Below are 15,458 nucleotides of genomic sequence, written 5' to 3'. Positions count from 1 at the left end.
CGTGTCAAGTCAACCGCGATTGAACAATTCTCCCCAAGGGGCTGCGCCATTTCGCCGAAGAGAGAAGCGTCGTTGAAGTGGTGACCTGAGATCACACAAACTACGCCATCAAACGCCCTTTCATCACCACCATGTGGAGAAGAATCGTCTCTTCTCATCTCAAAACCCTAGCAACAGCAGCCGATTCCGCCGCCGCCGCCGCTGCTTCTTTATTCGTCGTCTCCAAGCCCGTTGGTCTCCATCTCTCCACCACCCGATCATCCATTTCAGCTCCGAATCAGGTACTATTATTATTAACTAGCATTTTTCTCTCTTGTTGTTCGTTATCAGATCTTTGCGTTGATTGCTTTTATATCCGTGTCTGGTGGATTGAACAGTGATAGTTAATGCGAATGTCAACATCGATTCTGAATAACTAAATGCTTTTGCTTAAGATGGTTTTATCTTTCCAATAGTTTCATAGATTTAGTTGTTCTCTGTAAGTACTGAAGGTGTTATTATTACGTTTTTGTATTTTTTGCAAGCAGAGACATCTGTGAAGAAGAATAATGTACAGGATGTAATGCCTATCGCAACTGGACATGAGAGAGAGGAGCTTGAAGCTGAACTTGAGGTCATTTACTACTTATGTTTCTGCATATATATATATGCAATTTAAGCTTTTGAGCAGACACACTTAGTTTTTTTTTTTATGGTTCTCTGTTTATAGGGAAGGAGGCTGCTTGATATCGACTTCCCTGAAGGTCCTTTTGGTACTAAGGTTAGTCGATTTGTAGACCATCAGGAATCAATAAGCGTGTAAACTTAATGTCTGGGTTATTCTCTTTGAATTTGTTCTGGCTTGTTTTTGCACATACTTGGATCAACTTGTATACTCTGGTCTTCAGGGGGTTTGGTTTTGAGTCTTTTGTATACCTTTTCTCAACTGACCTCCAACTATTATTAGTCTTTGCGGGGCATTTTTCTGATAACCTCGTTCTCATGTTATGTAGTTTAGATAATTAATATTCTGGAAGAACTGCTTTAAAGTTAGTGACTTGATTTTGAACCATCGTGCTGTGGTAGGTCAAGTAAGCCTTTTTTACTTTGATACTTGATTGCTGACCTGATGATATATTCATTAGAAGTAACGTTGTTTCGAATGGTGTGATTTGGTTACCTCACTATTCATGACTGCTTTTCTTATATGATAATGACGAAAATTCTAAAGTCAGTTATGTGCCTAATTTAGATACCTATATATGTGCTTATATTTGGTGCGATCATCTAAATGATTTGTTACGGTTGCATACTGTATTTTAAACATAATCTCGATATATGTTATGTTCTATTATGACAGATTCTTGGTAATTTTTGAATGTTTGTTTAATTAGTACTTCAACAATATGTGACAAATTCTGTATTTTTAACATAATATTGACTGATACATATTTTAGCATACTGTAATTTGGAGGTCATTGAGTTTACTATTATGACAAATTCTTGGTAACCTCTTGATTTCGAAATCTATAATTTCCAGGAATCTCCCGCTGTCGTAAAGTCTTACTATGACAAGAGAATTGTCGGATGCCCTGGTGGTGAAGGCGGTAAGTTATCATTTTGATGGCATTTTCGAAGTAGTTTTGCTTAGTCATTTGGTCGCTGATGGTTGTTTGATCCATTTACCAATCATGTTCTTTTATCTCCTGAAACTGCAGAGGATGAACACGACGTAGTATGGTTCTGGCTAGAGAAAGGAAAGTCATTTGAATGTCCAGTGTGCTCTCAATACTTCGAGGTTGGCTTTCAACACTCTTTAAGACTTAGAATTTTTTAATCCAAATTGCAAGAGATGAATTTTGTTGATGTTGTTTCGTTTGGCAGCTCGAAGTGGTTGGTCCAGGCGGACCACCAGATGGTCACGGTGACGATGAAGACCACCACCATTGATTCGAGTCTTTTTACTCAACCGCAAAATATTTTCTTCTATATTAGTGTGAGTGGAATAAATATATCTCGTTGGTGAAAACACTGGGATATGTTTTTTTGATTCTCGAGAGGACACCACCACTTTTATTTGCCTCTAGGCTCTCTAACTCTTTTTGCGTTAAAAAAAAACTCTTGAGACTTTTGTTTTTATGAATGATTCTCCCGAGTCAGAATCATTCCTCTCTTTTTGAATTATAACATATAGTTGTTTTTGGTGTTCACGGTGTGAATGTTTTTGTGGTGAAAAATGCCTAGAGTATGTTCTTCACCCCCTAATTGGCTTGTCGGTCATGCCGACCTACCGATTATCATATAACAGCCAATTAGCTAATACGGCTGTCGTTGATTCGCTTGACATTTTGGCCTTAAATTATTATCATTCCTTTTAGTGTAGCACATTCTAATCATATCAAAAACCAAGTCTACATCCAAGAACTTTTTTAAGGGTTCTATATAATATTTGGTTTTTGATATGTATATTGTATGATAGAAAGTAACAAAAACAAAAAAAAATATGGAGAAAGAAATAACGTATGTGTAATTGTGTATAATGGAATACTGTAAACCGTCTCGGAAAAAGATATTCATACGTTCACAAAATATTATACTTGTGTTGTTTATGCACCGTTCGAAAATTCTAACAATAAACACCTCTCTAGTATCGGTGTTATGCAATGAAGCCAGATTCGGTGTTACATTTTTTATTTTTTTGGGAATAAGACAAGGGAACGAAGATGCCCGAACCAAACAATAATATATAAAGGAAGAAACTCGATTTCCTTAATTGGTGAAGTACTTATTAAACAAACATCCAAAAAAAAAAACTCTTATAATAATACCCAAAAAAGGGAATATGTAAACAATAACATACGACGTTAACATCAAAAAGCCGTTTTTATTCTCCAATACTACAAAGATGTATTCCTAAAGCTTCTTCGCTATATGTTGTTTTCTAAGGCTAAAAACAATTGAATCAAAGACATTTTTTTCGGAAGCTTCCGACTAATTGTGGGGTGAACAAATGTTTTCACAAAATATCCGGGCCGAAACCAACGCAACCAAGTGACTCACGAATGAAATTAAACCCATAACCGTAACGAGTTTTTGTCTTTGACCCTAAATCTAATACCAATGTGCCACCACACACACAACAAAAGGGTTAATTTGGCCATATACAAAGATTTTGTTTAAATTGTATGTATATAAATTTAATGATCATTTTTTTCTATCTAACACGAGTAACGTTCATTCGATCTTGAGTTATCTCAATAGTTTCTCTACGCAAAATGTGTTTGTTCATGTAAGAAACTAAAATATATGTAAGAAAAATAAACAGTTTTGGTAAAAAGATTTTCAATTAAAACTTTTTTTTTTGCCACCGTATGAACCCAAAACAAAACCTACCAAGAAAATATAAAAATGTCATTATAGAATCGATTCTACCAAATATTTAAAAATGCTTAAAAAAAAAAATCTCAAGAAAACGAACGTTCGAGTTTCTATTCCCTTTCTATTTCAGACAAATCCCCATACCTTTAAAGGTCTACACAGCTTGCCCTCATTATTAACCATCCTTTTCATACATGAACCTTTATTTATTTTGTTCATATGAATCTTTAGAAAGTTTTTACCCTAACACGGTAATGTGTTGGTCTAATAGCATTGCTCGAAACACATATTTAGTTGTTGTGCTGTCTGTGCTGTCTTTTTTTTTTGTTAATCTACGTAGACGATTTTATCTAAGTAATAAGACAAAGATGCAGAAGAGTTAAATCACTAGAGTACTTTAGATTAATATAGTTCTCTAATCTCTCGTGTGTGCTTAAATAATAACATTATTTATTTTGGATAAGTTTATAAAATTGGTCTAAAAACTAATTAAGCAGAAACAATTGTAGGAACCCTAGCTACCTTATTTTGGTTCACTAAAGTCTACTCAATAAAGGCAATTAAGACATATACTTAGCATAATAAAGGTAATTACTCTTAATTAATGTAAAATCACACAACTGCAGTTCTAAATCTATCATGTGTCTTAATTCGACACGCGCAACACCCATTTCTTAATCTATCATTTCAAAGAAAATCTTAGTAATATGTGAAGTTTTGATACATATAGAGATACATAGTGTACGTCTTTAACTATATAATAAGATAAGAGTTTCATCCTAATTAATCAGCATAATTGAAACGCATAAACTTACGTACAATGGCCTTAATTAGCCCTTTAAACCTGCGAACAAGCAAACACTATACACCTTTAAGATACCATTAACGAGTTTAGAGCATTGTAGTGCGGAACGCATCTCTCATCTGTTATATCAAATTTAAAGCAATTTCCAACAAAATATTTTTAATTATGTTAGAATATAAACTTAAATAAACGTTTAACTCAACTTTTATTATTTCGGCTGATTCTACACCCCAACTGAAGTTATTATTTTTTTCGTAAGATAATGGCGGGGGTATAAACAGAGTTGACTAATTAACGATAATACGAAAAAAAAATGTTTGCACTGTACAAATATATTAAATTGCAGATTGTTTCACCTTTGTAAGAAAATATTATTAATCTGATATACGGCATCGCCATCTTTATGCAAAAAAGTTTAATGTCGTATTCCACTAGTGTTTGACTGTTTGTTCACTATAATTTTAGTCAACCAAGTCCATTTCTATAATTATTTTCAGAGCTGACGACTATCATATTTAGAACCATATGTTCAGATATAGTAATCATTCCGTAAATCTCTAAGAGATTTTTGCGACTAAAGAAATATAATAAAAGACCAAACAAGCACTTCCATTACAATTACAATTTCTGATTTCGATTAGAATAAGTTCTTGTACTGACCCACAAGCTTCAAAGTTTTATCAATCTATAAAATTTGGGAAAATTGAAATGATGGGTGATTGGGCCATGAAGAGTGGATACTATAGGTGACACATGCATTGTGGTGCATGTGCTCAGACCCACTCACCTTTCCCATTATTCTCTTTTCAGGTCACCTCTACAAAAACTTCTCCTTTTCATATATTTTAATGATCAGTTATGTAGGAAATAAAGATTATAAGTGTGTGTGATAGATGAATTCTTGGGAAAGTATAAGAACTAACTTTTATTAAGTTTTACTACGTATAAAAGGGTTTTTAAGGATTATAAAAAACTAACTTTTGATATTATCTCTATTGACAAGATGTAAATTACAGTTGTGATTTTATTGTAAAGTTAGAGTTTATTTTTGTGAAAAAGAAAATGTAGAGCTTAAATATATGCTATTGCAAAATGTTTTGGGTTTATCATGTTGGGTTAAAGTTTGGATTTCATAATTTTAAAGCTTATAATATAAAATACTAGAAAGTTACCACGCGATGCGTGAGTTATAAAATCAAATATTTTGTATATAAAATAAATTTTTCATTAAATTATTTATGAATTGTACATGATATTATTTATATATACCTTGAAAATAATTTAAATATATACATTTATAAGTTTATAATTATGAAGTGTGCATGTTAAAAAAGGAAAATTTTCACAAATTGCATAAAAATAACTTTTCGTTTTAAATTTTTTACATTATTTCTAAATTTCTAAAAATACTAAAATAGCATCATGCTTTTAATCTTATACTATAAATACTAAATCATATCTCTTCAAAGTTATACGCTAAATGTAAAATAGAAAATTCAAACCAAAAACAGATATAGATAACCATTGGAAATTGGTGAATTGTTTTCGGCATAATCACAGATGTAGCAAGGGTTACAGGAAAATAGACATGAGCTATGATTGGTAACTCAAATAATACCAATGCAATATAAAAAGTAATCTTGGTTTTGTACATGTTAATCTACTTGTTAATTTATACCACTTTTAACGACTGACATATATCTATGATGAAAGTATTGAGATTACAATATGTGTATATATATATATATATAAAATATTTACAATAGATCTATGTAATGTTTTCCCATGTAATCCGAAAGGATGTTGTAAAGTTTGGAAAGTGATTCCAAAAACGCATAAAGAAGTATGTGTGAGAATGCTTCTCTTTTAATATATAAGAGATTCGTTATGAACTGTGCATACCTACTTTCAAATATTTGGCTGTTGGAACTTCAAAATTACTGTTTAATGTCTTCAAAATCTGGTTTACATAAAGGATATAATTTATCTTAAAATATATTACATGCAATTAAAATGCATGATCCACATTATTCTTATTTTTTGTTATTTTTTTTTTGTTTTCATACCTGTTTATTAATTATCATTAAAAATAAATTAAAATCATTGTTATCGGTTGTGTATTCGATTCAAGCTTTGTAGTAGAAATTCAATTCTCTTAAATGGTTCGTTCTTAAAATTTATTAACATAAATATTAAAAATCATACTACAAACTGATTTTTTAAAATATTTATAATAATAAATTTTAAGAAACGAACCATTTACGAAAATTAACAAACTATTTTTTTTTTGTGAATTATTTTAATACATTTGTGCGAAATGGGGCTCCTCAGTCCTTGACTCACCGGTACAAAGAAACCCAAAAGATTTGAATCTACTGGTGGGCACAGGGCAATAACCATTATCAATGACAAACAGAACATTACAATGAGCAAAGCGTTGAAATTGATCAAAAAGATTTGTGTCTTTTTCTTCAGTATCTTCTTCACCCCACCTGAAAAATCCAGGTTGGTCTCTTACATTTTTTTCAATACTTGCCATCATTTAGGTAGATCCAAATCTTTATTATATATCCAGTATCCTTAGATAAAACAAAACCCTTAATCAAAACTTAGTTTTTGTTTGCAAGATTTTCTTACAAAGTTTAGAATTTGAGCTTTCTGGTTAATGGGTATCAATCAATCATCTAATTTTATTTTATTTTCAGAAATAAATGATTGAACTGTATATGAAGTTTGTCTTCTTTTACAATTCTGGATTATGCCTTGATGTTTCAGGTAAAAATGTGTATTGTTTATATATAGAATTAATATTCTTATAGGCGCAAAAGTTAAATTGTTGTTTTTTTTTTCCTCCACCACTGCCCACAAGGCATCGATTCTCTCTCTGTTTCTTATTACCGCTAGCTCTCTGATGTGGTTTTAATTTTTTTTTTTTTCCCTATATCCCAAAAAGATTTATTTGTTTTCTTGTTTATAAAAAATGCCTAATTTTAATTTCTTTAAACTTATATAAGCACTCCTTTCCCACGGATGCATCCTCTATACGTCTATGGTTTTCTTCTTTCATTCCTTTTCTAGTAGTTTTGGTTAGCTGTTGTACACATTGAAGCATCCTATTGTGAATGATTCAGATTCACTTTTTTTCTTTTATTCCACATTTCCACATCAACCCTTTAATTTGGTGTATATATACCCGTTGCCTTCTCATATATTTAGCATCATCACTTGTTTGTATTTTGAAACTTGAAAGCTCTCTCAGAAGATAAACTACAAAACCTTTAGAGGAGTCGGTACACTTAAACAACAAATGAGTTATTCTCATCAAAGCATGGGTTCTGGTTTGTTTATTTTTTTTTCTCTTCTTGATTGTTCATGTTAATATTATCTTGAAATGTTAGTGATTCTTGTGAACAATTTTTAACCATAAGATAGATTCCAGAGATTAATCTGGGATTTGGCTTGAAGTTTCTCTTGTTATCTCTTTAAAAAAACAAAGATATTCTTTTGCTTGAAACTTGTTTGTGACTCTGTATTTGGTAAAATCTTTGAAGGTAGTAGAAATGCAAGGGGGTACGAATTTGGAAGGACTTATGTTGTGAGGCCGAAAGGAAAGCATCAAGCCACTCTGGTCTGGCTTCACGGTCTTGGTGACAATGGGTCTAGGTAACACTCTTGACATGGCTTCTTTGTATATATTATGGTTCATTTTGTGTGTGTGTGTGTGTGTGTGTCATAGAAGAATTAATCTATCAAAGTAACCTCTTGAAGCTTAGACTCTTGCATGGTGCTTCAACTTTTTTTTTTTCTTTTTTTTTTCATAAGCTTCAACTTTTTGGTGTTTAAATGGAAAAAAAAAGAAAAAAGGTTTTCGAAAGTTATTTTTTGGCATGTTCTCTAATACCAATTTTCACCTACAAATTTTATTTATGCAACTTTTTTTTTTTGCTCTCTTTAAAGTTTGTATTAAAATGTTGTGGCGCCTCAAATAAATATTTAATATTTTCTTTCCTCTCAAAATGTCTTCAGTTAAGTTACATTAAAGTTTGTAATCTGAAAAAAAAAGGTTGTATATACCTTATTCATGGCTTTGAGGGACCACTAGCCTCACTTAGTTTCTAATGCTGGTAGAGAATTTTCTCGTCCCATCTCTCATACTGAAAAGGATATTCCATGTTTTGTGTATTAATCAGAACAAACTCTATTTGAAACATCCATATATGCGTTTCTCACCAATGTCTTTGTTTTTTGCTACAGCTCATCTCAGCTAATGGAAAGCTTGCGTCTTCCAAATGTATGAGTCTGCTAAACATGTTCTGTTAATCTTTTTGGGTCACATTACATTATGTTGAAGTTTCTAATAAAAACATAAATGCTGTTGCACAGGTAAAATGGATTTGTCCAACCGCTCCTTCGCGTCCTGTTTCAAGTCTTGGTGGATTTACCTGCACTGCTTGTAAGATCAGTTCATTCGCTTGAAAACTTCAACAATCATTCTTTCTTGTCTAGAAACTGGAAAAATTGAATTAAACGGTAGTTACATAATCAGGGTTTGACGTTGGGGAAATTTCTGAAGACGGTCATGATGATTTGGAAGGTTTAGATGCCTCAGCTTCACATATTGCTAATCTTTTGTCCGCTGAACCAGCAGATGGTAAATAATCCAAATTCATCTAAACCTGATTTTTCAAAATGCATTAATTAAAGCTAAGCATTGACTTTCTCTTGTGATTTTTGACAGTTCAAGTGGGCATAGGCGGGGTTAGCATGGGAGCAGCGATATCTCTCTACTCCGCGACTTGTTATGCTCTTGGACGTTATGGAACTGGCCATGCTTATCCTATTAACCTACGAGCTGTTGTAGGGCTCAGCGGCTGGCTTCCTGGTTGGAAGTAATGACTCTTCAAGCCCTTTTGTTATACAAACTTTTGTTCTTTAAATTTTACCTTAATGCTGCATAGTCTTTCTTTCTTTTTGTTTTTACTGGTAGAAGCCTAACTTAAATTTGTAGGATCTTAAGAGGGAAAATTGAATGTTCATATGAGGCTGCAAGGCGTGCCGCATCGTTACCAATCATACTTACGCATGGGACTTGTATGTGAAAAACAAGTCGCTTTGTAAAATATATATATAAAGTTTTCCCGTTTAGTAATGTACACGCTAACCTGACCTTTACCGATTTTTGTGTGTGTCACAGCCGATGATGTGGTTCCTTATAGGTTTGGAGAGAAATCTGCGCAGTCTCTTGGCATGGCTGGATTTCGACAAGCCATGTTTAAACCATACGAAGGGTAATTAAACATCAATGAACACAAAAATTTGATTTGATTTAATCATTTTTTAAGACATACTTATAAGGAGTTTTGGGATTGTATGTGCTAATGTGCAGACTTGGTCACTATACTGTTCCCAAAGAAATGGATGAGGTTGTTCACTGGCTTACAACGAGGCTCGGGCTTGAGGGCTCACGCTAATATTTTACAAACTAAGGTGCATCTAGCTATATAGGCGATACGGTCGACCATAAGAACAAATAAAAACTGGGAGCGCAAAGAAATTAGTGTAGACTTGAGATACTAGTATGTATAATGGTTGGGTTTCTTGGGGTTGAGGGTATATATGTTTGTTCAGGGTTCGTTTTTTTCCTTTGTGATTTCTTTTGTCGTTTGTTCTTTTGTCCATGTTAGATTCTTGATCTTGAATAAAAGGTGGTTTTATGTTTTCCAAGTTCTCTCAGTGACTTCTTAATTGCTGTATTAAGTGCACCCACATTAGTCACATTGGTTGATTCCGTCAAATAACTAATACAAGTAGGAAACAAGTATCGTTTTCACTAAAAGGGAGGTGTCGACCGACACTAGCATTGGTGTCAATCGACACTACCCAAAAGTGTTGATCGATGTTGATTTTTGGTGTCGACCGACACCCACCTAGTGTCGATCGACACTGACTCTGCAACCGCGATCCGCTCGAAGCCAAGAGTCGAATCTCGCTTCCCATCACCTCCAATCCGTCCAAAACTCAGTCCCAAAGCCTTATGAATCCGTAGAAACCCTATAGCAACCATAACAAATAAGAAAAACACCACAAACAACAACAAACAATCAAGACAAAGGAAATCTCAGGCTTTGATCAGCCATGGTCATGCACTCACCTCTTTGCAGGAAGTTTCTAATAAGCAAAATATAACAGAGCTAATTAATATAAAAAAACAAAATCTGGGGTACAATCAAAATAATAATACAAAACAAATGCTATGAAACAATAAATAATAACGAAGATTAATTGCTATTATAAAGTTTACAATAGCAATAACGAAAACGCAATATAAAAAATAACTAATATAGCATAAGGTAAAACCGCTATGTAAAGTGCCATATCTATTATAACGGGCGCAGACATAGCGTTTGTCATAACGCTATGCTTTCCTGTTATAACGTTTTCCGGACGCTATATATGTGACATTTTCTTGTAGTGCAACCATGACGAATCCAACCCTCCTAGCAAGCTTCTAACACGTCTCCAGCCCTAGATCTTCACTCCCACAGTCAAGAAACAATCAAGAAATCTCACAAACTCTTCCAAGAACGCTTTCTCCTCTCTTTCTCTCTAACAGCGGCCAAAAACAAACGAAGGCACGACCTAGGTCGTCCTCCCACTTAAATATCACGGTTCAATGGTTTTCCTTAAACCAAACCGACCCAAATCGAAAACTAAGTCAATCTGGTTGAACCAGAAAATATTGGTGTCGACCGGCACCACCCTTGGTGTCGATCGACACCCATCCCCAAAATGCACATTTTGGTTCGCGGATGTTACCTGACCACTCTTCCAATATTTCAAAATGACAACCAAATTTAATAACATAATAATAAGTCACCTATTTGCTACATATATTTTTTTGTGCTTTTTTACTCATCATTAGCTGTCATAGGAGGTAAATTGCGTATTTCAATATATAAAAGCAAAACACTAGTTAATATTACCAATCATAGTTTTCTTCCAATAGTTTGCGTTTTTCCAAAAAAATGAAAGCAACTCATTTGCGTTTTTTAAACCATGATAATACACAATGGACCGCCTTTGTTTATCACACCACCAAATACCCAGCGGATTGTTTCGAAAAACGCACCAAGTACAGTAAAAAACATTTATTTAATTTATGATTAATAAAACAATAATCAACATATTATATTTTTAAAAATGTCTCCATTTCAAACATGTTTCTTAATTTAAACTGTTAAAATCATTCATAAATCATTTACTTTTTAAATGTACCTTTTCACTATTTTTGATATTTTAATGAACAAAAATTTACATGATTAATTCAAAATAAATTTTGTGTTTTAAAGTTCATAAATAATAAATTAAAATACAATTTCACTAACAATAAAGAAAAAAATTACATCTCTAAATATAAAATATGACATATTTGTTTTTAATGTTTATTTATAATATATATTTATAGTATATTATTATATTAGTTATGAATAAAATAATACCAAATCCGCACTGCAAATATATTTTTTACCAATCAAACATTGGAAGTGAATGGAGGCAGATAATTTGCGGTTTTCAAAAAAAAGTAATAAAAACCGCACAAGTACAACCAATCAGAAGAAAAAGTGTTAATGTGCGTTTAAAAAAAAAAGCGGATTGTTCAGCAGATAATACCCATGACGTTTGATGCTATTTGCGTCATTGTGGACCGGTTGACTAAGTCGGCACATTTTCTGGCCATGAAGAAGACTGATGAAACAGCGGTCTTGGCTAAGAAGTATGTGAAGGAGATAGTCAGGTTGCATAGGGTGCCAATGAGCATTGTGTATGCTAGGGATTCTAAGTTCACTTCGGTGTTCTGGAGGGCATTTCAGGCAGATATGGGCACTAAGGTGCATATGAGTACAGCTTATGATGCGGACATCAACCCTACCGCCCAAACCGTTGAACCAGATCATGTACCACATCCTGTACCAGAAGTGCGAGAAGGCCCTGTGACACGATCAAAGGCTAAACAGCTAAGGAAGAGGTTTAACCTAGCTGTTCAAGACATTGTAAGCTCCCTAGGGCTGAAGGACGTCAACTGGTTTGTACCACCATCATGCCGCCACAGCCGAGATGACCACATTGCTGAGGAAGAGCTTGTTGAAGCCTTCACCCAAATGAGCCTGGATCAAACCAGTTCCCCAGGTATGAAACCTCTTTTGGCAGGTCAAGTAACCTCAAGAATCCAAGAGAAGACATTGGATCTGCAAGAGACGTGTGATACAAGCTACACCTCCGATCAAGATAGTGAAGATCAAGATCAAGACATAGAGGACATGAACGAGCATCAAGAGGCTGATCAAGATACTCTAGAGGAAGACCCCTACTTCAGTAAACAAGCCAACAAGCCAGTACAAGACAAGAACCCTGAAGTAGTTCATCGACTAGTACAAGAAGTGGTTTAGAGAACGTCTATTGGACCTTGATCGCATCCAGGTAAGTCCTATTAAATATTTTCGATCCTTGCAAGTTCCACCAACCCCAACAACGGCTAGAAGGCGTGCTCATCAAGAGAGATCAAGTTTGCTTTAGTATTTTCTTTTATTAGTTTATTTACTTTCCAAAAACAATGGTTTGTGTTTGATTTTATTTGCTTTCCTTTGTTGCATTATTTTGCATTTATTTTCGGCCTTAGAGCTAGCTGAAGTACTCTTATAAAGTCCTCCTGCAGCAGTTGTACGATTTTTCACCTTTGATATTAATAAAACGCTGAATTTTCTTACTTCTTCTCTTTAAATGTTCTTGAGAGAATAAGCTTGTTCTTTGTCTTGTGTGTAAGATTCCACAAGGCTGAGTTCGTGTATTGTATCAGAGACCAATCACATCTCTGTGGTGTACTTCAATCCGCCAGCACTTCCCCTTTTACCAATCCCACACGAGAGAAGCGACCGCCATTGTGTCAGATCTACATCATCGGCCATCTTTCCTTCACAAGAGAGAAGTGACTGCCAGCTTGTGAAGCCATCATCTCTATCCCGGTATAAGACTCACCACCGAGTCTTGTATCAGCTTATCATCCTNTGAACGAGCATCAAGAGGCTGATCAAGATACTCTAGAGGAAGACCCCTACTTCAGTAAACAAGCCAACAAGCCAGTACAAGACAAGAACCCTGAAGTAGTTCATCGACTAGTACAAGAAGTGGTTTAGAGAACGTCTATTGGACCTTGATCGCATCCAGGTAAGTCCTATTAAATATTTTCGATCCTTGCAAGTTCCACCAACCCCAACAACGGCTAGAAGGCGTGCTCATCAAGAGAGATCAAGTTTGCTTTAGTATTTTCTTTTATTAGTTTATTTACTTTCCAAAAACAATGGTTTGTGTTTGATTTTATTTGCTTTCCTTTGTTGCATTATTTTGCATTTATTTTCGGCCTTAGAGCTAGCTGAAGTACTCTTATAAAGTCCTCCTGCAGCAGTTGTACGATTTTTCACCTTTGATATTAATAAAACGCTGAATTTTCTTACTTCTTCTCTTTAAATGTTCTTGAGAGAATAAGCTTGTTCTTTGTCTTGTGTGTAAGATTCCACAAGGCTGAGTTCGTGTATTGTATCAGAGACCAATCACATCTCTGTGGTGTACTTCAATCCGCCAGCACTTCCCCTTTTACCAATCCCACACGAGAGAAGCGACCGCCATTGTGTCAGATCTACATCATCGGCCATCTTTCCTTCACAAGAGAGAAGTGACTGCCAGCTTGTGAAGCCATCATCTCTATCCCGGTATAAGACTCACCACCGAGTCTTGTATCAGCTTATCATCCTCAGACAGATGGGCAGTCAGAGAGGACGATCCAGACGTTGGAGGATTTGCTGAGGATGTGTGTGCTGGATTGGGGTGGCCATTGGGCAGATCACCTGAGCTTAGTAGAGTTTGCTTATAACAACAGTTACCAGGCGAGTATTGGGATGAGTCCTTATGAGGCTTTGTATGGGAAGTCGTGTCGTACACCGTTATGCTGGACTCAGGTGGGGGAGAGGAGCATGTACGGGCAGATTTTGTTCAGGAGACCTCAGAGAAGATTCGGGTTCTCAACTTGAACATAAATGAAACTCAGGATCGGCAGAGGAGTTATGCCGATAGGAGGTGGAGAGATCTTGAGTTTCAGGTGGGAGATAGAGTGTACCTCAAGATGGCCTTGTTGCGGGGTCCGAACAGGTCATTGACAGAGACTAAGTTGAGTCCGAGGTATATGGGTCCGTTTAGAGTGATTGAGTGGGTAGGACCGGTTGCATATAGACTGGAGTTACCTGAGGTTATGCATGCGTTCCACAAATTTTTCTATGTGTCTATGTTGTGAAAGTGTCTCCGTGAGTGTCTCCGTGACGATGATCAGTTGTTGGCTAAGATTACTCAGGATCTTCAGCCTAACATGACATTGGAGGCGAGACCAGTGAGGATTCTCGAGAGGAGGATCAAGGAACTTTGGAAGTAGAAGATTCCTTTGATGAGAGTCCTTTGGGACTGTGATTGTGTTGAGGAGCAGACTTGGGAGCCAGAGGTGAGGATAAAGGCACGGTTCAAGAAGTGGTTCGAGAAGCAGGTCGCGACTTGAACTTGTCTATCCTTGTCCCAGTTGTAGTTTGTGGCTGGAGCGGGAATGGAGTATTCCAACCCATCTCTCTTTTTTACTTGGTCGCTTAGGGGTGGTTGGTTGTGCGACTAAGTAACAAGACGAGGTAGTGTTCGGGATATGAAGTTCCCGGAGCCGTGGTTAAGAAGGAAAGTTTCTAAAAGTGGAAAGTTTTAAAAATGGAAAGTTTTATGTGTGTTAGAATTTGTCTATTTTTAGTGGTTGTGAGCCTTTGAGAGGATTGTGTAGCCTTTGTGGCGTGCTGTTTAGCCATTGTGTGGCCTTTGTGGCGGGGTGATTAGACGTGTGTGGCCTTTGTGGCGGGCTGTTTGCCATTGTGTGGCCTATGTGGCGGGCTGTTTAGACATTGTGTGGCCTTTGTGGTGGGCTGTTTAGCCAATTGTGTGGCCTTTGTGGCGGGCTGTTTAGCCAATGTTGCCTATTTAGGCGGTTCTTCGGGATGTATGGTCTTCGTGACGGTCCTTCGAGACAAGTGATCTTCGTGACGGTCCTTCGGGACAAGTGGTCTTTGTGACGGTCCTTCGGGACGAGTGGTCTTCGTGACGGTTCTACGGGACGAGCGGTCTTTGTGACGGTCCTGTTTAGGACGATTGTTGGCCTTCGTGGCCGTCCTGTTTAGGACATTTGTTTGGCCTTTGTGGCGGTCCTGTTTAGGATATT

At 35.7% G+C, this 15,458-nt stretch overlaps 2 protein-coding genes across 6 annotated transcripts; both read left to right on the top strand.

Moving 5' to 3' along the window:
* On the top strand, window positions 160-2,187 carry LOC104779329 (cytochrome c oxidase subunit 5b-1, mitochondrial-like). Its single transcript, XM_019243968.1, has 6 exons — window positions 160-281; window positions 528-613; window positions 710-760; window positions 1,520-1,586; window positions 1,698-1,777; window positions 1,864-2,187. The coding sequence occupies exons 2-6, from the start codon at window positions 563-565 to the stop codon at window positions 1,927-1,929; spliced, it is 315 nt and encodes a 104-aa protein (XP_019099513.1). The 5' UTR covers window positions 160-281; window positions 528-562; the 3' UTR covers window positions 1,930-2,187.
* Window positions 6,651-9,886, top strand: LOC104778188 (acyl-protein thioesterase 2-like). 5 transcript variants are annotated; one of them, XM_019243964.1, is made up of 9 exons: window positions 6,651-6,667; window positions 7,714-7,825; window positions 8,417-8,453; window positions 8,546-8,615; window positions 8,709-8,813; window positions 8,901-9,051; window positions 9,171-9,253; window positions 9,357-9,450; window positions 9,549-9,886. In XM_019243964.1, exons 3-9 carry the CDS (start codon window positions 8,430-8,432, stop codon window positions 9,631-9,633), a joined length of 612 nt encoding a protein of 203 aa, XP_019099509.1. In that variant the 5' UTR covers window positions 6,651-6,667; window positions 7,714-7,825; window positions 8,417-8,429; the 3' UTR covers window positions 9,634-9,886. The 5 variants fall into 5 exon arrangements, with proteins under 5 accessions (XP_019099509.1, XP_010500882.1, XP_010500881.1 ...); XM_010502580.2 differs by lacking the exon at window positions 6,651-6,667 and adding an exon at window positions 6,806-6,937 and having other exon boundaries at window positions 9,180-9,253; XM_010502579.2 differs by lacking the exon at window positions 6,651-6,667 and adding an exon at window positions 6,806-6,937.

This window comes from Camelina sativa, chromosome 3 (assembly GCF_000633955.1).
Source record: "Camelina sativa cultivar DH55 chromosome 3, Cs, whole genome shotgun sequence".
NCBI lineage: Eukaryota > Viridiplantae > Streptophyta > Magnoliopsida > Brassicales > Brassicaceae > Camelina > Camelina sativa.
Note: the sequence above shows the minus strand (reverse complement) of the source record. Positions and strands in the feature narration are given on the sequence as shown.

What these genes read in the sequence shown, in the direction of transcription:
- LOC104779329 (XM_019243968.1), top strand. Translation starts at nt 563, where the DNA reads ATGCCTATCGCAACTGGACATGAGAGAGAGGAGCTTGAAGCTGAACTT. An exon ending in ATGCCCTGGTGGTGAAGGCG is followed by an intron (nt 1,587 to 1,697) that starts GTAAGTTATCAT and finishes CTGAAACTGCAG; the next exon opens with AGGATGAACACGACGTAGTA. An exon ending in TGTGCTCTCAATACTTCGAG is followed by an intron (nt 1,778 to 1,863) that starts GTTGGCTTTCAA and finishes TTCGTTTGGCAG; the next exon opens with CTCGAAGTGGTTGGTCCAGG.
- LOC104778188 (XM_010502579.2), top strand. Translation starts at nt 6,874, where the DNA reads ATGATTGAACTGTATATGAAGTTTGTCTTCTTTTACAATTCTGGATTA. An exon ending in CTTGGTGACAATGGGTCTAG is followed by an intron (nt 7,826 to 8,416) that starts GTAACACTCTTG and finishes TTTTTGCTACAG; the next exon opens with CTCATCTCAGCTAATGGAAA. An exon ending in GTCCGCTGAACCAGCAGATG is followed by an intron (nt 8,814 to 8,900) that starts GTAAATAATCCA and finishes GATTTTTGACAG; the next exon opens with TTCAAGTGGGCATAGGCGGG.